The following is a 26,535-nucleotide window of genomic DNA, read 5'->3' on the forward strand; positions in this document are numbered from 1 at the left end:
AATCACTCAGTGCTGGTGTAATTCTACTGGATTATTTTGTAAAAAGAAGAAGGCTCATTGCAATAACTTGATGCAAGTTTTAGCTGCAAAACGTGAAACAAATTGCTAAAAACTGGTGATTAAAATTTGTGGATGATTATTTCCCAAATAAGGCTAAGGTAGTTTGGATGTTATCTAACATATTGGTACGATAAGAAAGCAAAAGCAGCAGGAATCTATAAGGGAACAATACTTTTTCACAGCACTGAATACACAGAGGATTTTGTCAGCAGGACATTCAGTGCACCAGCTGTGTTTGTTTGGATATTTGAACACTATAAAACACAATAACATTGTGTTCAGGAAACTGGGGTTTATATGAAAGTCAGAAGGTTATATAGGGAGATGTTTTTTGGTCTTCATCCTAAACGAGGATATGCACCAGAGTTTCTCCTCCTCCCTGTTGAGAAACAGGCTAATGAGGCCCGGCGTTCACCTCCTGCTGTCCACCCTCCCTTGCATCCAACCTTCCTCCACCTGTACACAGATTTCAGCTGAGCTATGCAGGATAGTCCCCCGGCACTGGTTTCAGCTCAGCATGATGTATGTATCACATACTTGTAATACACAAAGCAATAGTGTTTAGTGTTATACAAGTCGATCTTTGTCTGCTACACTCTTTACCATCTTTTCCAATAGGCTCAGTGTAAACTTCACATAATGAAAAGATTTGATTACATACAGTATCCACCTTTATTGCAAGCGAATCAATCCTCAAGAATGTTAGTTCCTTGTATAAGCGGACTACCAGCAAATCCAATAAACTAGCTCAATATAGTGAAATAATAACTGCTAAACGCTCTTTTCCCTATTTTGTTGGTTTGACTTGATTGCCACGATTGGCATTTCCCCGCACCATGCACTAAATTTAGTTTGTACAAAACACCATTGGTTTGTCTCCTGTCTATGTTGTCACTTCTTGGGAGATATTGAAAGGGACAGAATGGATTTCCTCCTAAAGGATCTCTTCTCTGGGCCCTGCCAGTTGCATTTGGTGTGCAATCAAACCAATCACAGCAGCTGATGGTCAGTGATTGCTTTCAGATTGGCCTGCCTTCACATGACTCTTTTTTTCTCTTCCCCCTCCTCGTTTTATAGACACCTGCTGTGAATGTGAGGCTGTGAAGCTATGAAGAGGTAGGAGAGACAGAGGGTAGAGATGCACCTGCTATCTCTGTGAAATCACAGCTCTACAGTCTTGGTTCAGCTCTAGTGATTGGGCTCTAATCAAATGGTTAATTCATGCACAGATAAGCGGACGCATTTATTCTGCATCACAAAAGAAACACTTTCATGCAGACGGTTTTGAATTCCTGTATCCTTCTTTTTCTTACTTTTTATAATTTGTAAGTAAAGAATAGGGGTGTAAGAGTCAAATCCATTAGTGCAAATTCTTCTACAATTTCTCATACTATTTTTAAAAAAGGAGGGAAACTATATGTCATGTACCACTAATTTAGTGAATCTGAAAGGAAATATTTGTACTGGATTTTTTTTATGTTTGAGGTTACAAAACAAAATGGTTAAGGTAACTTTTTAGAATTTATTTGTAAACCATTTCTTAAATCATTTCCTTTTTTTCTTTAATTACCAGTATGCAGCTCTCTATATAAATGCTCTAGCCTCCCAGGTCCCATTAAGAAGACTATCCACACAGCAGGGTACTGCTACTCCTAAATTTCACTGTAAGGACAAAAATGAAATTACAAAATATTCTATTTTTACAAATCTGGTGTCTTCTGTAAACAGTTGATTACATTGGTGTCATGGTCATTGTGTAAGTAAAGGAGCTAAGCGCACATTACTGTCAATGAAGTTCTTTAATAAAAAACATTAAAAAACAAGAGGAATTCAGAGATGGTGAAGAGGAATGCAGCACCTGGTATGGAGAAGAAAGCAATAAACCGTTGAGTATGTATAAATACAATCAGAGAGCTTATGTGTATGCAAAGGAAGAAAAAAGACAAGGGAAAACAGATTAGAACAGGGAGGAACAGCTGAGGCTAATGAAGGCAGAGAGAGCTGAGGGGGAGAAAATGAACAGAGGAGCTAAGCAGAGACAAACAGAAACAGTAAAAAAAGGCATTTAGCTGAGATAACTCAAAATAAAAACGTAACATAATGTCAAACAAACTCCCAAATTAACAGTAGGAATTAAAAGAAAATAAACCATATAAAAAAAAATATATACAGTATAGATTTTAACAATTGGATCTTCAAGGGGTTCAGGCTTAAGGGGTGATTACAAACTGAGGAAAGATGTTTCAAATATTTCAACACAATAATATTCACAATTATCTTACTCATAAATGTGTTAGCCAGAAAAAAAAATCACCATAAAAAGTGATAATTAGCAGTTGTAACATGTTAAAATGTACAAAACACATTTAAAATCAAGGAGCATAAGGACTTCAGGAAAGTGCTGCAACTTCTTCTCCATCTCCACCTCCAGTTTCTGTATCTTTTCAAACTTACATTTCGCAACCCCATTACCTGCTGTTTTCACTTGCTTTGTTCCGAAACAAGAGAAACCCGAGTCCTGGGGCAGGGAGATAGCATTGCTGCCATAGTGGTTACATGTTAGTCAATTTGAAGTACACCAAAAGGGAATGTCTCTCATGTGACTCCAGGCAAGCAGAGCGTGACCAGCTGTGAGCTCGACCAAGTATGGTCGGTCACACATGACGGGGCAGGAGACAAGCAGAAGCATGAATGCCGGTTTCATTGCTGTCAGAAGTGAACACCTCAGCTGCAGACATATATAGTGGAGGCAGATTCCTTCCCCCAGCTTCTGACTAATTGACCCTGAGCTGACGTGTCAGAAGCTTGAGGTGAAGCAAGATATGAACTTTGTGTTGTTTAGCAGCTTCTAGATGTAAGGTGAACTGTTGCTGAACCAAGTAACAGCAGCTTGACTTTTATCACTCACCTAACCTTACTTTTTGCTTTTTATTTTAAACATGAAAAAGATGTTTTCTATATTATTTAAGTATAAAAACCCGTATTAAGCACCGCTGAACCTTATTCTGTCCGACCACATTTCCCTGCACTTTTAATTGCAAGTTTTTATTATATATCATGTGCATCTAGAAAATTCTTTGTAAATTCACTTTGAATATTTATAATATAATTTTTCAAGTCTCGTAATCTCAATTAGATTTAGGGCTTTACTCTGACATAGAGAAATACTTCAACCTTAACCAAGAAAAACAAGTTAAAAAAAAAATAGAGAAGATTTATAGAAAATAGTTAACAGCTCAGTTTAGAGTTCTGCAGCTCCTCCATATGCAGAGTGAGCAACATGGCAGCTTTTCTAGTTAGTACTCTCTTTACCTGGCCTGTCAGTATCTGCATTTACATTACAAACATGTGCAGAACTATGTTAATATTCTGCTAGTTGTATTTCCACACTTCTCTTGAATACATTTGTTTATATACTAACACTCCAAAACAACATGGCAGCGGTGGTTGTAAACGCATGAGTGGTATCCATTTTTCAGCCACAGCTCGATTGCACATCATACTCATCGTCGGAAATTCAATGTAAATAAAATACACCTACACACCATTATCCTCCATCTACTTTAGCTCTGTTTCTTCCTCTATTTTAGAAGGCAGCAAGGTTCAGTTGCAGATAACAGCACTTGTGTACAGGTGCTGGTCATAAAATTAGAATATCATGAAAAAGTAGATTGATTTCAGTAATTCCATTTAAAAAGTGAAACTTGTATATTATATTCATACATTACATACAAACTCATATATTTCAGATGTTTATTTTGTTTAATTTTGATGATTACAAATGACAACAAATGAAAATCTGAAATTCATCATATCAGAAAATTAGAATATTACTGAAGACCAATAAAAACAAAGGATTTATAGAAATGTTGGCCAACTGAAAAGTATGAACATGAAAAGTATGAGCATGTACAGCACTAAGTATTTAGTTGGGCCTCCTTTGGCCTGTATTACTGCAGCAATGCGGCGTGGCATGGAGTCGATCAGTCTGTGGCACTGCTCAGGTGTTATGATAGCCCAGGTTGCTCTAATAGTGGCTTTTAGCTCTTCTGAATTGTTGGGTCTGGTGTATTGCATCTTCTTCTTCACAATACCCCATAGATTTTCTATGGGGTTAAGGTCAGGAGAGTTTGCTGGCCAATTAAGAACAGGGATACCATGGTCCTTCAACCAGGTACTGGTAGCTTTGGCACTGTGTGCAGGTGCCAAGTCCTGTTGGAAAATGAAATCTGCATCTCCAAAAAGTTGGTCACCTGCAGGAAGCATGAAGTGCTCTAAAACTTCCTGGTATGTGGCTGCGTTGACCCTGGACCTCAGAAAACACAATGGACCAACACCAGCAGATGACATGGCACCCCAAACCATCACTGACTGTGGAAACTTTACACTGGACTTCAAGCAAGGTGGATGAAGTGCCTCTCTTCTTTTCCTCCAGACTCTGGGACCTTGATTTCCAAAGGAAATGCAAAATTTACTTTCATCAGAGAACATGACTTTGGTCCTGTTTCTCTTTAGCCCAGGCAAGACGCTTCTGACGCTGTCTGTGGTTCAAGAGTGGCTTGACACAAGGAATGCGACAGCAGAAACCCATGTCTTTCATACGTCTGTGTGTGGTGGTTCTTGAAGCACTCACTCCAGCTGCAGTCCACTCTTTGTGAATCTCCCCCACATTTTTGAATGGGTTTTGTTTCACAATCCTCTCCAGGGTGCGGTTATCTCTCTTGCTTGTACACTTTTTTCGACCACATCTTTTCCTTCCCTTCGCCTCTCTATTAATGTGCTTGGACACTGAGCTCTGTGAACAGCCAGCCTCTTTAGCGATGACCTTTTGTGTCTTGCCCTCCTTGTGCAAGGTGTCGATGGTCGTCTTTTGGACAACTGTCAAGTCAGCAGTCTTCCCCATGATTGTGTAGCCTATAGAACTAGACTGAAAGACCATTTAAAGGCTTTTGCAGGTGGTTTGAGTTAATTAGCTGATTAGAGTGTGGCACCAGGGGCCATCAATTTTGAACCTTTTCACAATATTCTAATTTTCTGATATGATGAATTTGAGATTTTCATTTGTTGTCATTTGTAATAATCAAAATTAAACAAAATAAACATCTGAAATATGAGTTTGTATGTAATGTATGAATATAATATACAAGTTTCACTTTTTAAATGGAATTACTGAAATCAATCTACTTTTTCATGATATTCTAATTTTATGACCAGCACCTGTATTGTAAAAAAAAAAAAGTCTTTCTAATGCAATTTTCTGACAAAAAAGAATTTCGATATGACTGAAAAAAAAAACACCTCAAAGTGTAAAAAACTTAATTGAAGTGCTTCCTTTTAGAAAATGTATTTGCGGATTTACAACTGGCTTAATTAGATGGTTAGTGGAAACACATCTACTGGCGTATTCTACCCTTTACCTCATGAGCTACTTAGAAGAGCTCTGCTAAAATCACAAGGTTGTGTGTTGTTTTATAACCTAGCTCTTTTTCAAGCTTCTGTAAAACATTTTCCCCAACTCTTTGTTTCCCTGGCTCCATGATACTGTTTGCTTACTAAAGATCAGGTATCTAGACCTTACATAACATTATTTCTTTTTATAATGTGAGCAGAATGCAGAAAAATGTGTGTTTTGTATTATAAATATATATTAATATTGAAAATAATCAACCATCTTTCAGTTTTTTCCCTTGTCACAGTTATGCACATTTCAGTGTTTCATAAAACCCTAATATAAGACATCAAAGTTTGTAGTTTTATTGATATATAGATAGGGATATTGATATGCTTGCAAAGCATTTTACTCTTGAATGAAAATAGCAGTTAAATTAACCAGTGCAAACGGTGTTCAGCTCTAAGGCTCAGAAGGACTTCCAGCACCACTTCAGGAGCTCTTAACTCTCGATGAATAAACTCCTCATGGAGTGGAAATTAGAAAAGAAGTGCTTACACACTTCACATGAATCAAAAGTAAGCTTTTAAATGATCTCCGCTGTTCTCTTTTCTGTCTTCTTTGTTGTTGTTTTTTAGCCGTTGGACTATGAGACCAAGAAGGCGTACACCTTCAAGGTGGAAGCATCCAACGCTCATTTGGATCCCCGGTTTCTGAGCTTTGGGGCTTTCAAAGACACGGCAACAGTGAAGATTAACGTCTTGGATGTGGATGAGCCCCCGGTGTTCAATAAGCCCTCCTATGTGATGGATGTGTATGAAGACACGCCCGCTGGCACCATCATTGGGGCGGTGACGGCACAGGATTTAGATGCCAGCAGCAGCCCAGTCAGGTAAAGTTAAAGTGTTCACAGTAAACTGTGTTTTAAGACAAGTTTATATCATCAATCATCTTCTTTATGTCAATGTCCTTATGAAAAGCTTTTAACTTTTTGCTCAAAGAAAAACTTATTGTTTAATAATGGCTAGAAGACAAAAAAAAAAGACATGAGAACATGAATACATTAAATAGAAAAATTTGAATCAGTTGATTCATTATTTGGTGCATATAAAGTCATATTAAACATCTTTCAGCAGGTTTATTTGAAGATTTCTTTCAGCACATTTTTCAAACCTGTCTCTAATAAGCTTATATTAATTCAGATAAAGACGTACAGACCAAGCTCAAGGATGTATTGCACCTCTTACCAATAATTTAGATTTTTCTTTTTTTGTTTTTAAGAGAGCACTGCCATTTTTTAATAACATACTTGGAGTAGGGGACATATTAGGGTGGAATTAAGTAACTTGATTTCTGTTAGCACCTATTTTACAGTACAATGAAATCTGTTTAATTGATCTTGTTGTTAAGGCATTTTATTTCTGCCTTTCTCCAGGGTATTTTTTGTGATTTTTGTTCAGTTATGGCACCTCATAAGGTTCATAAGGAAAATATTACAACTTTATAAAGGTTTAACCTTTATTTATAAAGGTTTTTTAATGTGAAACTAAAACAGTCATTATTTTTATTAAAATAATATTGTATTTGCCAAGATAATCAGCAACATGGGGTATTTTAAAAACGCTCTACAGGAAAGCATCAACTTTGGCCCTCATCATGATCTTTTAATGTCATTAACCAACTAGTGTATATCTCTGAATAAAAACAAGCAAATGACAAATTTCAATAATTTCATAATGAAGAATACTTTAACACTAAATAAATAATACAAAAAAAAATTAGATACAAGCTTAGCCTTCTGTTCAGTTTATTGATAAAAATGAAATTGAAAGAAAATTTATATGGATATAGTATATATAAAAAAAAAAAATGTATATTAATTTACCTGAACTTTACACTTCCCTGCTTAAAATCTACTATGTAATTGGATGTTTGCAATTTAATATTGAAGGATATGTTTTGTAATTTAGAGGAAAAACCTACATTTTGAATAGCAAGTTTGGCTTAATTTTTATCAGTAGTATTTTAACACATATTCAGCAAGTATTCCCACTTCTCCAGCGACCACTACACTACTGGTGACAACAGGTACCTGTTGGAAAAAAAAAAAAAAGGACATTTCTACGTCAAAGAAACAGGGAAATCAAAGCTTAGAAGCCTTGGGCTGTGATTGGACATTATACCGTACAGATTATTTCTTATAAGTCATTCAGATAATATTAAAATAATATTAAAATAATAAAAAATATTTTATATGTAGACATGATGTAAACACACACTCAATTAAAAAATATAGCTGTGATATAGTTGTGAGAATACAGGTAGAATATCATCCTTCTTATAATCCTTATTATCCTTAAACCATCTTTATAATTGTTTTAGTATTTAATCACCTTTTGGCATTCCTTCCACACAGATAGGTTAAATATTCCCTTTTATTTACAGCATATTTAGTCTTTACTAGCTTAACTGAAGAGGAAAACCTCCTATTATATTCTTTAAAGATTTAAAACCAAAAGGGAGAGAGACTGTTCCACCGCTGCCAGTGATTGAAGGTTTTAGATCTCTAATTCATTCATCAACATCCACAGTCTTCATTCATCAATGTCATCACAGCTTTAATCGTGAAACTTTTGTCAGCTTTACTCATCAGTTTGAGAATTAATCAATCTATGTAGAACATTGGACTCTGTCTTGTAAAATCCTGCTAGCGTCATCTTCTGGCCAGTCAGCGATTGCCGGTGACACTGTGTGACATGGAATGAATATCTAACCTTATGCGTAGTCTTATTATAAATGGCTGCACCTGCACAAGCAAATACTGGTTTTAGCAAATTAGAGAGTGGATTACTGTGTTTGATCATGAGTTGAGGAAGTTGCCTTTTACATGCAGATGAGTTTTTTTTTTTCTGAATTATTCTATGGACTCCTCAGATAGCATTTCGTCAGATATTTTCTATTAAGGCCATTGGTCTTTTTTTGTATTTTTTCTTTTCATGTAAGTTTTTGAAGGATTGTTATGAAATTCTATGGAAGTCTTTTTAATCTTAATTACTTCTTCAAATAGAATAATTTGTATAATTTCAATGCGGAGATGACGAAAAAAAATAGATTAAACTACTTCTACTACTACTACTACCTTCACATGATTTAATAGGTTAGGTGAGACTAATGACTCAATAAGATGACTGGATTATAAAGGTAATTTAATAAATGCAGAAGTTCTTGTTTTAGATTATACTACCATTTTTTGTTAGTTTTTTTCTTTTTTGACTTTTGTTTTACCACAGAGTAAAAAAGGATGGATATCATCAATGTCCGTAGAGAAACAGCAGGTGTTATTATATTTCTACAGCTATGAGTAGAAATGGTGCTGTATACAATTGATTGTGCGGCACTTATGGATCATTCTGATTTATCCTTGGAAAAAGAGAAACAGAAAATAGATAGAAGAGAGGATTCAATGTTATTTTACTGGATCCTCTAGTGAGTGATTTTTAGTTTTTATGTCGTACACTGGTTGCAAGAGAGGAATTGCTATAAAAAAGGTTTTATGACGTTGTAAAAAAGTATGAAAAAATGTCACCCCTCTTAGACAATGTCTCATTCTCTATCATTGAAACTGTTAAAGAACTTTAGAGCTTCTATGGAGAAAAAACTGCATCCTTGATGCACAAATGAGCGCCACCACAGACTCTTCACGTCGCACATATACACATTACTCCATGCCAATTCTATTGTATTGTATCATTTTATTGTTTAAATTATGTAGCATTAAAAATAGCATGTTTTAAGGGAGACAAATATAAAAAGGTAAGGTTTTAGCCTTTAGGTTATCTGCTGAAAATTTTGCTCATTTTCAGAGCCTATAAATGTCTTTATGTATCATAGAGATATAACTATACGCAAATAATATTTGAGATGATACTCATTATATTTAACCTTGTGTAATCTTTGTTATCTTTGTAAAAAACTGTGTATTCAAGGCCAGAATCAAGCACAGCAACGTAAGGACAAACTGCTAAACAATCCATTTAAACACCTAAGATCTCTCTTTGGATGATAAAATGTTAGGGCATTGCGCTTGGAATCCAGAGGTTCAGAGTTAGAGCTTCACTCCCACAGACTGCCACTCTGGGTCCCTGGTCAGAGATCCTTAACCTAGGGTGACCAGACATCCTCTTTTTCCCAGACATGTTCTAGTTTTCATACCTAAAAAGATGTCCGGGGGAATTTCAAAATCGTCTGGGATTTGGGCCCCGGAGCTGATGGCTCAGTTCGAATGCCCGGTCCGGTCAGCCCCCCCCCCTTTTTTTGTAATGACAAAAAAAGCTGGAAAAAAAAACATATTTGGAAAAACTACTTAACAAAGTGCCCTTGTTTAAAATACTTAAAGGGGAAAGCCTCCTTCTTAAAATCTAATAAATTTTAAAGTCTTAAGGCTGTAAAGTTCAGTCTGAATAAACTTGGGGCCTTCTTGGAAAATATTATTTGCCTACATAAGACAGAAGCAGAGTTGTTTGTCTAGTGTTGTGTTTAACAAAAAAAAATAAATAAACAAAACATAACTAAAACACCTGATAGTCCCTGGCAAGCATGATTTGGTAAAATATTTAAGAGTGGTACCTTTTTTGTGGCAGCCAACATAAGAGAGGCAAAAAATGCAATCTCACAAAAAATTACTAAGAAAAAAATGTTATGAGACTGATGAAATCATGCAAGTTAGTGATGCTAAAGGTGTGTCTATAAGAAAATAAATTAAGGGATCAACCTCTTTCCTCTAAATTATAATTTAGCCCTGTGATTTTATATTACAATACTTATGAATGTCGAACATTACTACGTTTTGTAGAACCAACATGCTTCAGTGAATTCAGTTCATACCCCATCCACGTCATTCTATCGCTAAAAGTCTTACCACCCTCAGAAGCACTTATAGGACATCACTACCTCTGTTTTTATCCTAAAACCTTCATCTGTTGTGGATAACAATAGCCTGTCCATTTCATAGACAAAAGAAAGGGTGCTTTGAAAAATGCATAACGAACCTGCCTGGTTTTTTATAAATCTGCTCTCCACTTTTATCCTGTCAGATTGCTTCAAAGTGATGGGTACTCTGTCTTAAATGGGAAAAAAAAGAAAAATATCTGTTGCACAATGTGCAGTTGTTTTGCTATGAATATTTTATCATGTACAAAACAAAAGAATAGCGGAAGCTGAGATTTGTTCAACAAGAAAAAGCTAATGCCCTCCGCTCTCTGGATCTCCACTTTGTCTCTGGTCTTTAAATATTCATCAGTAGCACGGATGACATTGTTATTTGTGCACACTTTGGAGAGCAGCCTTGCATTGTGCATTTTGAAACAATAGGACTCCATATGCCCCATCATGCATAGGGAATCATGCTTTTAGACTTTTAGACTTAAACCACACCTATTCAGCTATTTAGGTCTACAAAATTATCTATCTAGAATACGGAGAGAGCAACATGATTCTGCATTGTTGGTTTATTCTTTGAAAATTTTAGGTTTTTAACACTTAAAGTTGTTTGATTTTCAATTAACATTGTAATTACAAGACACTCAACAGGTCCAGTTTTCACAGACTCTAAAACATCACCTTAACATAGTTGAATGAATGAATGAATGAATGAATGAATGAATGAATGAATGAATGAATGAATGAATGAATTAAATTCATTTCAGACGATTAAATTATAAAACTAATATTAGATAAATCAATTTGAGATGATATTTGAAACCAACAACCTCGTGCCTCAGAAAAAAAGAATTTGGTTACAGGTTGAACATTCAAATAGATATAATTTTTAGTACCAAATAAATATAATTCATTGGAACATAGATATAAGCTAGTAAAATAAAGAACATTTCCCAATTACTAAACCTGCCAGTATATGTAGGCTGAGATCTGACATTGATTATTGATATATGATTATTAATTAAAATCATAATTGAATCATTAATGGTTGGGAATTCTAGAAATTAATAAGAGTTGAAAAATATACAAAAGAACTCACCCTTCCCTTTCCTGACATTACCTCCTGCATTGGGCTTGGTTCTAACATAGAGGGAAGGAACGTTACTGCTCTTCAAGGCAGGAGATAAGGGTAATTAGTTTTCATATCTATGACTGTCATGGCCATAGACTCTTCAGATCTGTGATTTCTTTCATAGATCTTTTGATCAGGTAGGTTGAATTAGCTGGTATCAGTGACAATGAAAATATCTTTCCCCATGAAAGAAAGAAAAACATGAATACATTATTTTCTTCCCCAAGTCTGTCTTTCTTTTTTAAGAGATATTGAGCATACAGTATAATCTTAAACCTGTAATACGCTTTGTCATAACATGGTGAAAACCAAGTAAAACATATGTATCATCCAGTAATACCCTGTGAAACGAAAAGAAAAAAAAAGAACCTCTTTGCCTTGGGGAAAAATTACAAACCATTGATCTTTTGAACTCTTGATGGGAGTTTGGCTTCAGTATTCATCAAAGAGACTCACACTAAACTGGTATGACACATTCATGTTCACCGCAAGGCTGCACACAACGCAGAGTTTGAGACAAGACATGGACAAATCAAATGTGAAGCCCTCGTAGAGTGGTCTAGTTATGTTTCTCATTACTAAAAGGGAGCTATTAGATTCCTCCGCTAATGATACAAGTCCAATCTACTTTCAGATTCTGAAGTTCTAAAAGACAACCTTTATAAAATGCATGTACTTTTGTGTTTTAGAATAAAAAAGTTCAACTGAAAATAAAACAAATTATAGTATCATACCAAAGAGAGGATATCCTTTGTAAGGAAAGTCCAGGCTTTGCCTCATGAGAAATTACAGACCTGCTTTGTGGAAGTGCCCATGGGCAAGGCTTCAAATTCCCACCCTGTGAACTCTTTGTAAAGGGGAATAAAATATGACTTTCCTCTAATGATATTCCACTGAGGGTTGTATAATTATTAATGGAAAAAATTTGTTTTTAACATCAAATAGCATGGAATGATGAATGAGCCTGTCATTGGCATGTGCTTCACTTTCTGATCTCTTTCTTTTTTTAATTTTCTTTCCTTGAATTCCATAGTTTGCATTCAGAAAACCTAACTAACACACTCCTTAAAGAGAAGTATTCGAGCTGATTTGGACACCGATCTCAGACCTTTGAATGCTTTTGTTGTTCATTGGCTGAGAGAAAGATTGATACTCTTCCAACAGTCCCTAAAATAAATTTATGTTCCCAAGAAAAACATTAGCTCAGCATGGCCAAATGGTTCCTCCATTACTCGATACATATGCAGTCCTCAGCACATTTTCTGGAAATGACCATTCAGAATGAGTGATGAAGACAAGTCCAACATCTCATTACACCTAACACGTATAAGTACAGCGGGGAAAATAAGTATTGAACATGTCAATCTATTTTTTTTGTAAATATAATATCTAATGGAGGGATTGACATGAAATTCACAGCAGGTGCTAATAACGGTTCGTATTATACATTCTGTGGATACAGAGACATAAAATACAAGTCCAAAAATTAAGTTACATTAATGAAAAAAGGGAACAAGACAAGGAATTATAAACACTTCTATTACAACTGATTGAGGGGTTACATTGCATATAAAATGATTCATTCTTATTAGCCTTTTTTCAAGGCTGGGTGAAAATCATTATCTCTCAAAAATGAAAAAATAATAGTTTTTATTTTTTTTTTCATTCATGTGGACTTTCCTTACCTCATTCACCAAAAGTTTTTCAATATGTTTGCAAATGTAAAAATAATAATAACAATAAGAAACTACATTTAAACAAGAATGCAAAAAAATAACAATTTAGAAGAAGTAATAAAAAATTAAAATAATAGAAAAATTGAAGAAATTACATGATTAAAAATTTTGTTGAGCAACATTTGAGGTAACTGCTGTAATATTGAGAAAAAAATATTCAGTAAGAATTCTGCACCCGTTGACAGTCACTGTTCATGAGCAACAAGTATTCAATTCATGCTAAATATGCTAAATCAGTATTGTATTTTACTTCTTATTTATTTATTTTTTCATAATTTATTTATTATTACTTTTTCAGGTTTTTTGTTATATGAATTACTAGTGGGAATGTATAATTTTCTCAATGGCAGGGTATGTAAGCTTTCCATCACAACATAAATGTTTTAAACCTCACGGTGCCAGCAATGGTGCCAAGGAAATTGCTTGATAACAAATAGGGGTAAGGAAACCAAAAAACTTTGACTGTACTAATCATCCAGGAAAATCACAGTGGTCTACATTTTTTTTGTAAAATAGAGGAATCTTGGTACTACCAAAACGCTCCCTATGTCTTGGTCTTACCCAATCAAAGTTAAGTAATACCTTACCTTAGTGAGATAAGCAACCAGCAACCCAATGGTCATCAGGCAGAGCTGTAATATTCCCTTGTCGCAATGAGATGAAGAATTAGAATTAAGCAATTCCAAATTGACTCCACCAATCAGGTCTTCTAAAGATAAGACACCAGATGGGAATGGCAGTTAAGATGGCAACAAAGCAATGGAAATTTTTCAATTATCAATTGTCAACCTTTTTCTGCTTTGCACAGAACATCTTAGTCTTGTGCAAGCAGTATGTCTGGAGATTTCTCAGTGAGTACATTACCCAGTTAAAACCATTCATACGGGAAACATGTCAGAGCCAGCTTAATGCTGTGAGGAGGCTTGTCTGCAACATAAACTACAATACTTTTTTTATCTGTCTTGCATTTCAAAATAGAGCCATGACACTGTCAAAATATAGATATTCTGAAAAAGAATTGGTTCTAGTGTGCTGGGGACTAAGAAGACATTTCATCTGCCTACGCATCAAGTATACAATGCACTCAACCAAGACTCCAAAGCAGTGGATTAAGGAGCAGTTCTAAATTTCCTTCATCAGCCGAGCGAGAGCCCAGACCTAAACCTAGCTTAAGGCCTCTCAGAGGACAATGCGGCTAAACACTCCAAAATATGTTTCCCAAGCTTGTAGAGACATACTGTAGAGAAGGCCTGAGGTGGTCATTTCTGTCAAAGGTTTTACATTCATGTGTAGAGTGATCAATGTGACTATGAATATACCTGTGATTGTTTTTATTATTTGTTGCCAAATTTGCTAAAAAAGTAGAAGAGTTTTCTTTTCCACCCTGGTCATTTTGGAGCACTGTTTGAAGAATATATAAATACATAAATACATAATAAAAATCCAAACAATGTTAGGAAAAAGATTCCAGAGCACTGTTTTGGAAAAGCCATTCGTGGTCCGAGAAGAACATTCCTCCACAAAAAATTTCTTCACAACTTTTGGTTTCCTTTCTTTGCCTGTGATCTTTAGATCTTTTCTATAGATTTACCATTGCATTCAAGTGCGGTTGAGTGGGAGGTTTAGCTTTATTATTAGGGTTTCTAGAGGCCATTGTCATAGTCTAACATTGTTTTCACTTTCAGATTCATTTAAAGAACAATAGCCTCATTCGTGTTTTAAATAAGGAATCTATATTTACTGATAAAAAAAACAAAGAAATAATGATGTGTTTACTATTTTCCTTGCTGTATGAGATGAGATGAAGAATGACTGCACTGTTAATGATCTAGTTTATGCAGTTTAAACAAACATTTTGTCTATCCAGGTATTCCATCGACTGGAAAAGTGACTTGGACAGCTACTTCGACATTGATCCAGTGGAAGGAACAATTTCCACAAACGAGCTCCTTGACAGGGAGAACATCGCCCAGCACAATATCTCTGTTGTGGCAACAAAACTCAGTGAGTATGACAATGAGTTCAGCAGTGATTCATGCAGGTGTCGTTGACCTTCCCCCACCATAATCTGTGTGAAGGATTTAACGCTCTTTTACTCGAGTCAATACTCAATCCCATTTTCCCAGAAAGGTTTATAGGCAGCTGTAAACTACGATGGCTGGCTCTCCCATAGGGGTTGTATCTTCAGGACAACGTCTCCTCCCGCAATCCCTGCCTTGACACTGTTTTCATTTTTAACTGCCTTTTTTGTTCCGATGGCACTTGGAGAAAGCTTTTGTTCACAAAGTCAACTTTTACTTACCCCACAGTAAAGTGTGAACTATCCTGAGTTTTACGACGGACAGATGCTCCCCTGCTGGAAGACGAAACCGATGCTGTGGCTTTAAGACGTGTCATCAGGCTAATCATGTTTATTATGAAGGAACTAGAGCGAATTTCTGCATAAATAAGCAAATCCATCGCCATCAAGTCATCAGATCAGCTAAGAACCGTCAAAGTCATTATCCCAGAGGCAGGCTGGCGCTCAATCAAAATTACACCCGCTGTATATTCATTAGGGCAGACTGTGAAATATGGCCTGTTAAAACTTGAATCATTGTCGCCTTGAAAACTGATATTACTCACTTCCCCTCAAGGTCACATCAGTGACATTCTAATTGTGTTTTTACTGTGTGTGTGTGTAGGGTTTCTCAGTGTTTTTATGCATTTAAATTAGAAGACGAGGTAGCCTAAACAGATTTGGTGCTGATAAAGGAGGAGCAGCACACAGATGGGACTTTCATTAGGTTTCTTCCTTGTTTTGTCTGTCATTCTTTATGAAGTAACAAGGCGGGATTTCTGCTGATTTCTCTCTTTTCACAGCTTCTTTTTACACTTTTCTTCTCACCCTCCTAGGCTCCTGCTCTCAAGGGAACAAGGTTTCACCAATTTCTCCTCATAAATTAAAAAAAGAGGGAAGTAAAAGAAAAACTGTTAGCAGAGTCTAATTGTTGGAAAGTAAAGGATAAAGACTGAAGCTCAGAGTTTGTGTTCCTGCCTTCAGTTCAATCCGTCTCTGACCTTGAGTTAGTTTTGGCAGAACTTTCCGTTCTGGGTATTGAACAGCTTTTATGGCTCCTCTGTGCTGCACAGTATTGTTATCACTGGAGTAGTGTCTGTCTATTATGTGGGTTTTAAACCATGAAGAGCAACAATAAGTACCGCTGTGCAGATACATTCAGTACACACAAGTAATGCGTTCACTGAGCAGAGGTCATGTAGTCATATTAGAGCTGTGTTTAGAATGTCCATGACTTTATCCACCTACAATTTTAAGTTCTCCTTTTCTTTAATACTTAATGGATGGAGTTCCTTATCTTGCTATTAAATATGCACAGCTTCTTAAGTTCCTACCATATTTTATGACAGCATTTCCAGTTTTATGAGATAATGTTCTATATTTATTTGCAGCATATAATTATTCTTGGGGCAAAAGGTAAGTTGGTTTGGGTTGATTGTTTCACTCTTTTGTAATTATACTTCCTGCCAAATGTTATAATGCTGCCAAGTCTGTTTATTAAAGTATTTCCAGAGGTGGGACCAAGTCATTGTTTTCCAAGTCATAAGTTAGACTCAAGTCTTTGACATGTAGTTCTGAGTGAAGACTGGCAAGTCCAAAATCAAGTCCTAAGTCAAGACTGACATGTTACAAGTCAAGTTCCAAGTCCTGCAGGATGAGTTAAAGTCATCTTGAGTCATTTTAACCACAAAATAATACTGTATTTACACTAGAGACTGACACAGGAGTGGATTTTCACTCCTGTCCCGTCCCACTCCCACAGAAAAAAATTGTGTCCCGTCCCGATCCCGGGCCAGAGTAGAAATCTAAATCCTGTCCCGTCCCATTCCTGGTGAAATCCCATCCTATCCCGCTCCCATTCAGAATGACTCCCGCTCCTGCAACACTCCCATTCTTGTTTTTTTTTTTTTTGAGCGCTTGTGAAAAACTCAGAGCGGAAGCACTGTTGGTTTTTGGGTCGCATAGTTTTTTTGACTCGCGTTATAGTGTAGGCTTCAAGGAAAAAAACTACAAAATGCCGGCGCCGCGCCGGTACTGGATTTTTTTTCTTTCTATTTTATTTTATTTTTTGGCATCGATCCTATTTTTTTTTTTTAGTTACTATTGGTTTGCCCCCGCTATCGTCTGCTCCCGTTAATGTTTAATCCTGTACCGTCCCAATCACGTGATCGTTACTAATACTGACTCCCATCCCACGGGAATCCCACGGGAATCCCGTGACCCGTGGGATTCCCGAAAAAATGTCATTCTCTAATTTACACAGATCATGTAGGTTTTTATATGTATTTATTATAACAGCCGCAACTGAAATTGCAGAAAGAAAAAGTAGTACTGACACTGGCTACAGTTGCTAAAACATGATGATGATCAAAAAAATTCATGGTATTTCATGATTTTTGAAGATTTAATTTTCAGTGAAATTATTTTAAAGACAAAACAGGTCCATATAAAAACAACTAATAAATATATAACAAAAATAGTGCAGTGGAAACTATTTTCTTTTCATATATTAATGGTATACAGGAACAAATTATATTGAAATATGATGAAGGAAAGCTATTCAGCAGTTTGTGGGTGGCTTTTGCACTGGAAAAATTATCTAGAAATAAGTAAAAAATTCTTAGATTAAGTGTATTTATCCTTAATTTGAGTAGGTAATGAGATAGTTTGCCAATGGAATGGGTATTTCTACTCTTAAAATAAGATAATTAGATAATATCTACTTGAAATAAGAATATGCCATTCTGTTTTTTTATTTTTTATTTTAAGTGTAAATTGTCTTACTGTATTCCATTGGCAAAATGTCTCTTTTATTTTCTCAATCCAAGAACAAATGCACTGATTTTAAGAAAAATTGACTTATCTAGTTTTGGATTTTTTACAGTGTGAAAAATCTTTTTTTTTTAATTTAGCCCTTGAAAAAATTGATAAATCATTCTTCATTCATTCTTCTCACATAGTTTCCACAGTTGACCTTACCCCCCACATTGCCCAGTGTCAGATCTCCCCAGTTAGCCTCCAGGTGTATACCAAGCCTCCCACCTTCTCTCCCCCGATCTGGTGGACTACCTGCTGATAGAGAAGGAAAAGAAAGAGAAGAAAAAAAAAACAACAACAGGACAAATGAGAATATTTAATGGCATGATAATGTACTGTATGTGCACAGCATTTTCTTCTACAACTTTTACGCTACTGTCACAAAGAACATTTAGAGGGCTTAAAATATTATAAATTATAGTGCAATGCCTAATGAGAGGGAAACATAAGTCAATTCAAAAATAATGGCATTAATTTCACATGTATTATATTTAAATGTTCATGTTTTATTTCATTTATCATGTGAAAAGCCCAATACAAATTTCCCCCACTGAGCACAATGAATTTTATCTCATCATCAATTCATCATTATGCATATTTTTATGCACAATATGTAATTTTGTTTTATTCTTATTGTTTTTGCTCTTTATACTAATATTAGTTGCTGTCTGCACATGGAAACTAAAGAGTGGAGCACATCTACCTGCTAGCTAACCTGCTAACAATTCTGCATCTTCTTTAACATTCGTCATGACCTAATTGTTAACGTATGGAGACTGGCATTTACCACCTTGCCTACCAACATAGGTTTTGTAGGATCATGCCAACAGCATCAGATGCAGACTGAAGGCGTGGGCCCAAAAAGGGGGTTTGTAACTATGGTGCAGAGATGGGAGATGTGAAGCCATCAAGCCATCTCGGTGTCAAGTATTTGTTTTGCCAGGCCACTGAACCAGGTGAGTCCAGTCTGCACAGAGAATGAAATTGTGCAGATTGGATTCACTTGGTTCAGTAGCTAGGCAGAACAAATACGTGGCATGGAGATGACTTGTTGACTCCAAATCTCCCACATCTGGTAAGGTGTAATTTAATTGCAAAGTAAATGCCCATTCTTGTTGTTGCTGTGGAGCATAATTTGTGAGCCCTTGGGGGCCCTCTAGAGACCAGGGCTCTAAGCAACTGACCGGCTTACCTGTCCGCAAGCCTCGTCCTTGTGCACACATAAACACAATAAAAGATACAGAGCATTGTGATTACATTCTTTATAAGCTTTTAATTTTAGGGAAAGTAGCAAGTCTTGTCAAGTCAAAAGGCTCAAGTTATTGATATGAAAGTTCAAGTCAAGTTGCAACTCTCTTCACACTTTGTCAAGTCTAAAGTCATCAAATTCATGATTCGAGTCTGACTCAATTCCAAGTCATTTGGCTTGAGTCTATTCTTGTGTATCTTTGTAATTCCTCTTCACAGCGGCCACACAACTTTTGGCAGACGCAGAGTGATGGTGTGGGCCTGAGATATTACTGAATAGAAAAAGACTTCACATTACTTGGTGTAATATCAAAGGGCGAATTAGTGAGATTAGATTCTGCAGTCAGTAGCGATTCCATATCTCAAAACCCTAAAGACAGAATCTGTCAGCCCTGACCTCACTCTTGCTGAACATTTGTGTGGCCCCGCTTGTGGGAGCTGTTATTGCCAGAGTGGACACCACAAATATGTTGGCTAACTTGTAACAAAGGCTAGTTTAACAATGGCCTCCCATCCATAAGCCATGTGTACCAAGGTGGTGATCATCATGAGGAGGAGGTGCCAAGCTTTTGTGATAATCTTTCCCACCAATCAAAATTTGGTTATAAAGACATTGAAAAGACAACAAGATTTATGTCAAAACAGGTCTACATTTGCTTGAAAAGTGAAACGTGAAAAGAGGTCATTTTCAGATAGTTGAACGTTTTTTTTTAAGTCAATTGTTGGACTAAAGTGGGATAAAATCAGACCGGCCAAAACCAACTTTCAACAACTATTTCTGGACAAAATAAAGACTTTGATGGAACGACCAGATTAAGTCTAAAAACATCTAAATGACGTCTGGTGTTTTGGGGGTTTGTTCTAACATGCACTAGTGACACCCATGATAATTGAAAGAACATATCATTTATTTACTAAATGTCATGTTTCTTTGAGAGAGCAGAAAGGATTTGGCAGGTTTTTCACTGGTACCATCAACATACTCCACTAATTAACTCACAGATGCAATTTCCTTGTAATTGTAAGGAAATTGCAACAAACCATCTATTTGCTCTTGGGCATGTTAGTTATCCATTAAAACAGTGGCCAAGCAATATACTTGAAAATCCAGGAAGTAGGATAGTTGCCAAGAGGCTAAGGAAATAAGTTGTTTAGCTGGACCTTTACTGGCTTGCTTTGCTGTTTTCCTGAATTTGCTAGGCTTACACCTTTGCTCCATTTGCACTTTGCCGCTGTTATAGGCCCTGGCACTGGATTCCTTTATTTATCGTTCCAACTGTTTTGGAATTAAAATGGAAGATAAGACTTTCGACATTTAATTTTGACTGTCTGACATGTCGTACCGTTATTAGAAATGCAGACTTTCCTTACTTATCTCATCCACAAAATCCAACATGGTCATAGATATAGAAAATAGTGGTCATATATATATATAGATATATATATTTATTCACCTTAGCTGTTTTTACTGTCACTGAATGAGTCTATTGGTACAATTGGTACAATAATTAGCAAATCCCAACGGTTTTCCCAATTTGCAACAGGCACACTATATTGAGGGTGACGTCAATCCCAGATCCAACTTTGGTTTCTGAGGTAAACAGAACACCAGTGCTTGGAGCAGAATCAGACACTTCTGCTTATTTTTTATGTTTTTTTTTTAACAAGCAGTAAGTAATTTTAGACCTTTGTACTAAAATAACTATTATCTAAGTCTTCTCTGCTTATGCACTCATATTTTCCTATACACAAATATTGAATATTGTAAATTTTGGATATAAAAAGTACAATATATAAATGAACATAACTTGAGAAACCTTTCACAAAATAAACTTTGAATAGTTTCTGGTTAACCCTGAACACTGCAGTCATGCATCAAGTAGACAGCACTGTAAGTTGAACCATCCTCAGGCACAATGGGTATTGCTTTAGGGCGTTCTTAGGAAGTGCATGGAGTGCAGTACTAGTTTTCTATTTGCCAATTAAACAGAAAGGCAATGTTTAGGGAGTGAGCATGAGTGGGAAGATCTATTAAATGCAATAATAACCTTAGCAGGACACAATTAGAGAGCGCTCTGACTCCTCTATTTATGGCAAATGAATTTTGTTTCACACTTCTCATTAAGTTTTGAGTTGTGAGTCTTCTTACTTATTCTGTCAGGGGTTACACTTTTAAGAGATTAATATCCAAATCTTTCCGTGCTTGATTGCTTGTAAAAATGAGATGGTTTCATTAAAATGAATTTAATTAAAAAAAGTGAAGTGCAGCGGCTAAGCAGTTTAAGAAGACAACTTTATCACATTTTTTGAAGCGTTTCCCAGGAAAGCCGTGTTGTGATTCTCTATGTAATAAAAAGAGCAAAGGGTATATTGGGTTGAAAAGCAGATCCAGTTTGGAATGTATCCACTATGCTATTGCTCCATCAAGTGGCCTAAATGATGTACTGCTCATCACATAACTTTTATAGACTAGTCTTTCAAATGATAGAAGAAATTCTTACTTTTCAGCACCCGTAAGTGTAGGGTTTAACGTCTAATATTATCAACCTTATCACCAAAGTGAAGCGCCCATAAAAATAATTTTGATAAAAGATTGAGAGTATCTTTGCTGGATGAGCTTAAATGTTAGTCTCTGGGTCAGTGCAAAGCAGTAAATCCCATGCTCTTTGTCAAAGAGAGGCTGGGAAGATTGCTTTTTCCATCAAGGTCAGAAGCAGGTTGCCATCCAAGCCATGCCTGCTCCTTCAATCCTTTCAAGATGACTACACAGCACCATTCTCAAGCCCTGCCACCACCTACACACCTAACCTAGGCAACCCACAATACATACCTCTACACACACTAAGCCTCCCACTGCACAACAAAGCCCATTCCCACATTAAATCCATAAAGTTTCCCACTCACAGGAAGGGAACATTTCCCCATTGTGTCCCTGCAGGAAGGCAGCAGTGTAACAAACAAGCCTGACTTTGAGTTAGTCTCACTCAGGGGGGCTTTCAAACTGTAATTACAGTGGATGGCACATTTCATCGCTCAAACCAAAATGAAAAAGATATATGAGAAATATATTTTTTATATTTTGCTAAACTTTTAAAAAACCAAATTTTTTTAGATTACTATATTGGTTTATTTCCATGATCAGTAAAAAAAGAGCATGTGTAAAGTGATTTAAAGTGCCTCTTTTCAAGGACACTGACTGTATATCCGAGGACTGCAGCATCTTTAAGCAGTGAGCCGTCCCGTTGCAGCAGTGATAAAACTGTATGCTTGGCTGAGTCATAAAGCAGTAGTGCAACAGATATCCACTTGGTGTCAGTACTGTGAAAAGAAGACTAAGGTTGTTTATCTTGTGCTTCACTCTGCAGATAGTCCGGTTCTGACCAGCCGTGTGGCCGTCACAGTGCACGTCCTGGACATCAACGAGTTCCCTCCTGAACTGGCCAGCCCCTATGAAACCTTTGTTTGTGAAAATGCCAAAGTGGGACAGGTACCTTCATTATTAACCTATTTTTCTGTTCAATTCAGATCCTCAATGCCATAAAGCAGAGAAGATTATCCAAAGGTAAAATGATTTCACACTGAGGTGGAAGCTCCTGCTTGCAGTCTTTGAGGTGACAATCTGTAGCTCGAAGGCTTTTGAAATGCATCCAGAAGTTTAAAAATTAAACTTGTGACCTGAATTACCCCAATTTCTATTTTAAGCATTACAATTATCTTGTCTTTACAAGCTAATAATAACAATATAACCTAAAATATGGAAAGTCATTGATAAAATTCTGGGCTTATTACAGTAGTAGCCATTCAAAATATCCTCATTTTCCTTGATGGGCCCTTGGCTGGTCCCCTACAATTCCTTTTTAAACATCAACCTTTGTACTAAAATATTCTTTCTGTCACAATATGTGGACATTAAGATCTAAAGAGAAGCATCATCTGCTGGACAGACCCTGTAATTCAGTGAAAGGATGCAGTCAGAGTAAAACAAATACACGCCCAGGAGAGGGCCCGTGGCTGGAAGCTGGAGGAGATTTGGCTGGGAGTCGCAGGGCAGTAGGCTGCCTTTCGGCTGGTGTTTGACTGAGAAAGGGTGATTTTGAATGGCTTCTACTGTAAGCAAACATATAACCCAGTTTGATTGCTTGTACAAAAATCCACTGTAGTTATTTCTGGCTAAAGTTTGGGGAAATTTAATCTCTGCATTTCACTCATCTTATTGGGGAGCAGTGGGCAGCCATTGTGTGGTGCCCAGTGAGCAGTGTGAGGTTAAACGTCTTGCTCAGGATCCCATAGTGCAGGCTGTGGGGATCGACCCAGGTACTTGCAACCTTCTCAGAGCACAAGCCACTGCTCTAACCACTAGGCCACCACTCCCCTTATAAGTCCCTTACATGTAAGTCACTCTCATGGTTTTAGAACTTCCAAAACTCAAGTAACTTTTAAAGTTTTACTCTGAGGATTTTTTTTTGCGCATCTCCGTCGAGGCCTGGACTAGACTAAGTCATTACAAATTGATTCTATTTTAATAATTTCATTATTCTGCTGTGTTTGAGATCTTTGTTCTGTTGCTGATCCAGTTTGTAAAAGTTTTAGCCATTTGACGGGTGACCTCAATTTTTTTAGAGTACTTCAATACAATAAGATGTTACCGCTGACTCATTGACATGCTCAGGAAGTGGGCCTATATCGTATTTCTCTAAACATAGAGATGTGCTGTTTAGATCTAATATCTCTACCATGCTATAATAATTCTCCTCTACATTTCAATCCCTTCAATCATACTGGCTTACTCTTTTTTTAATAGTCCTTTTATGAACATTAATGACAAGCTTAATGAGCACTCTATATAAGCTTATTTTTTCAGTTTTTTCTTTGCGAATTGCTCACTATAACCTTGGGCTGAATTTCCTGATACACACTTCTAGGATGACTAGCAACCATCTGAATTATATTCAACCTTTGAGTAATTTACAGTCAGAGATAACGAGTTGCAATTTGTTTTAAAATAGGCATATACACTCACCGGCCACTTTATTAGGTACACCATGCTAGTAACGGGTTGGACCCCCTTTTGCCTTCAGAACTGCCTCAATTCTTGGTGGCATAGATTCAACAAGGTGCTGAAAGCATTCCTCAGGGATTTTGGTCCATATTGACATGATGGCATCACACAGTTGCCGCAGATTTGTCGGCTGCACATACATGATGTGAATCTCCCGTTCCACCACATCCCAAAGATGCTCTATTTGATTGAGATCTGGTGACTGTGGAGGCCGTTTGAGTACAGTGAACTCATTGTCATGTTCAAGAACCCAGTCTGAGATGATTCCAGCTTTATGACATGGCGCATTATCCTGCTGAAAGTAGCCATCAGAAGTTGGGTACATTGTGGTCATAAAGGGATGGACATGGTCAGCAACAATACTCAGGTTGGCTGTGGCGTTGCAACGATGCTCAATTGATACCAAGGGGCCCAAAGAGTGCCAAGAAAATATTCCCCACACCATGACACCACCAACACCAGCCTGAACCGTTGATACAAGGCAGGATGGATCCATGCTTTCATGTTGTAGACGCCAAATTCTGACCCTACCATCCGAATGTCGCAGCAGAAATCGAGACTCCTCAGACCAGGCAACGTTTTTCCAATCTTCTATTGTCCAATTTCCATGAGCTTGTGCAAATTGTAGCCTCAGTTTCCTGTTCTTAGCTGAAAGGAGTGGCACCCGGTGTGGTCTTCTGCTGCTGTAGCCCATCTGCCTCAAAGTTCGACGTACTGTGCGTTCAGAGATGCTCTTCTGCCCACCTTGGTTGTAACAGGTGGTTATTTGAGTCACTGTTGCCCTTCTATCAGCTCGAACCAGTCTGGCCATTCTCCTCTGACCTCTGGCATCAACAAGGCATTTCCGCCCACAGAACTGCCGCTCACTGGATGTTTTTTCTTTTTCGGACCATTCTCTGTAAACCCTAGAGATGGTTGTGCGTGAAAATCCCAGTAGATCAGCAGTATCTGAAATACTCAGACCAGCCCTTCTGGCACCAACAATCATGCCACGTTCAAAGTCACTCAAATCATCTTTCTTCCCCATACTGATGCTCGCTTTGAACTGCAGGAGATTGTCTTGACCATGTCTACATGCCTAAATGCACTGAGTTGCCGCCATGTGATTGGCTGCTTAGAAATTAAGTGTTAACGAGCAGTTGGACAGGTGTACCTAATAAAGTGGCCGGTGAGTGTAAATTGTCTTTGATAAACGCACAAACTTTGCTTCCCTGAAATCTTGTCTGATGTCTTTCAGCGACATTGTGACATAAATGTGTTTAACCAAATTTTGCCATTGTGGAGTAGGTCACACTTTCTAATGATCAATTAATAAATGCTTTTTATCACAAACATTTGTGAAGCATCAAGGGTTTCATTTTTGTTTTTCTTGTAATAAGTGAGTTTTCTTGTTTTCTTATAAGAAGTGATATATTCTAGTTACTCTATTTTAGTCTGATCACTTAAAATAAATCAAAGTTGACTTGTTATATGAAGATAAAATTAAGCAATATTTCTAAATTGTTAGTATTATTATTTTTACCATTGTAAATGGAATGTTTAAAAGACATCACAGAGTTCAATTTCATAGAGGAGGCTTTAATAAAGCAACTCAGACTGTACATTTGGGATGTGGTGCAGAATATTCCTGAGCACATTGTAAACTACCTGTGCCTGTAAATTAGCCCGTTAGCCAGAATCTATATGCAGTTAGCGTTGCACAGGAGCAGCTTCTCTGGCAGTCCATCAAATCACTGCGGACACCTCTCATCACACTGAAGATGTTGCGTTGGTCCTCAGGCCCATTGCAATCAAAACAACGGCTGTGCCCTTCATTTGAAAGCGCTGCGATCTTTGCCGACATGAGATTCTGCCATGTTTTCCTCCCATATGATTGGAAAGGAGCAGCTTTGATGCTTTAAAAGGGAGTGCACAGCCCTCCTAACAGATACAAGCTCTGCATTTTTAATCAAAATGACCTCTGTTAAAGACATTTTCTGCCTGAAAATTGCTTTTACTTCTAATGAATTCAGGCATGTCTTGCAGAGTGAATTAGGGGTTTAACTGGATTCATATCTGTTATTGTTAAATAACAAATAGCGAACATCTGAACCAGTA

General features: G+C 36.9%; 1 protein-coding gene across 1 annotated transcript in view; it reads left to right on the top strand.

The window, feature by feature from the left end:
• LOC119776946 (cadherin-12-like) overlaps positions 1-26,535 on the top strand; it is a 223,007-nt gene that overhangs the window by 170,716 nt on the left and 25,756 nt on the right. The window contains exons 7-9 of the mRNA XM_038275610.1: positions 6,088-6,341; positions 15,123-15,259; positions 22,745-22,866. Coding sequence (XP_038131538.1) covers positions 6,088-6,341; positions 15,123-15,259; positions 22,745-22,866 — 513 coding nt within the window. The remainder of the gene's footprint in view (positions 1-6,087; positions 6,342-15,122; positions 15,260-22,744; positions 22,867-26,535) is intronic.

The sequence above is a fragment of the Cyprinodon tularosa genome, unplaced genomic scaffold (assembly GCF_016077235.1).
Source record: "Cyprinodon tularosa strain WSP-4 unplaced genomic scaffold, ASM1607723v1 ctg97, whole genome shotgun sequence".
Taxonomy (NCBI): Eukaryota; Metazoa; Chordata; class Actinopteri; order Cyprinodontiformes; family Cyprinodontidae; genus Cyprinodon; species Cyprinodon tularosa.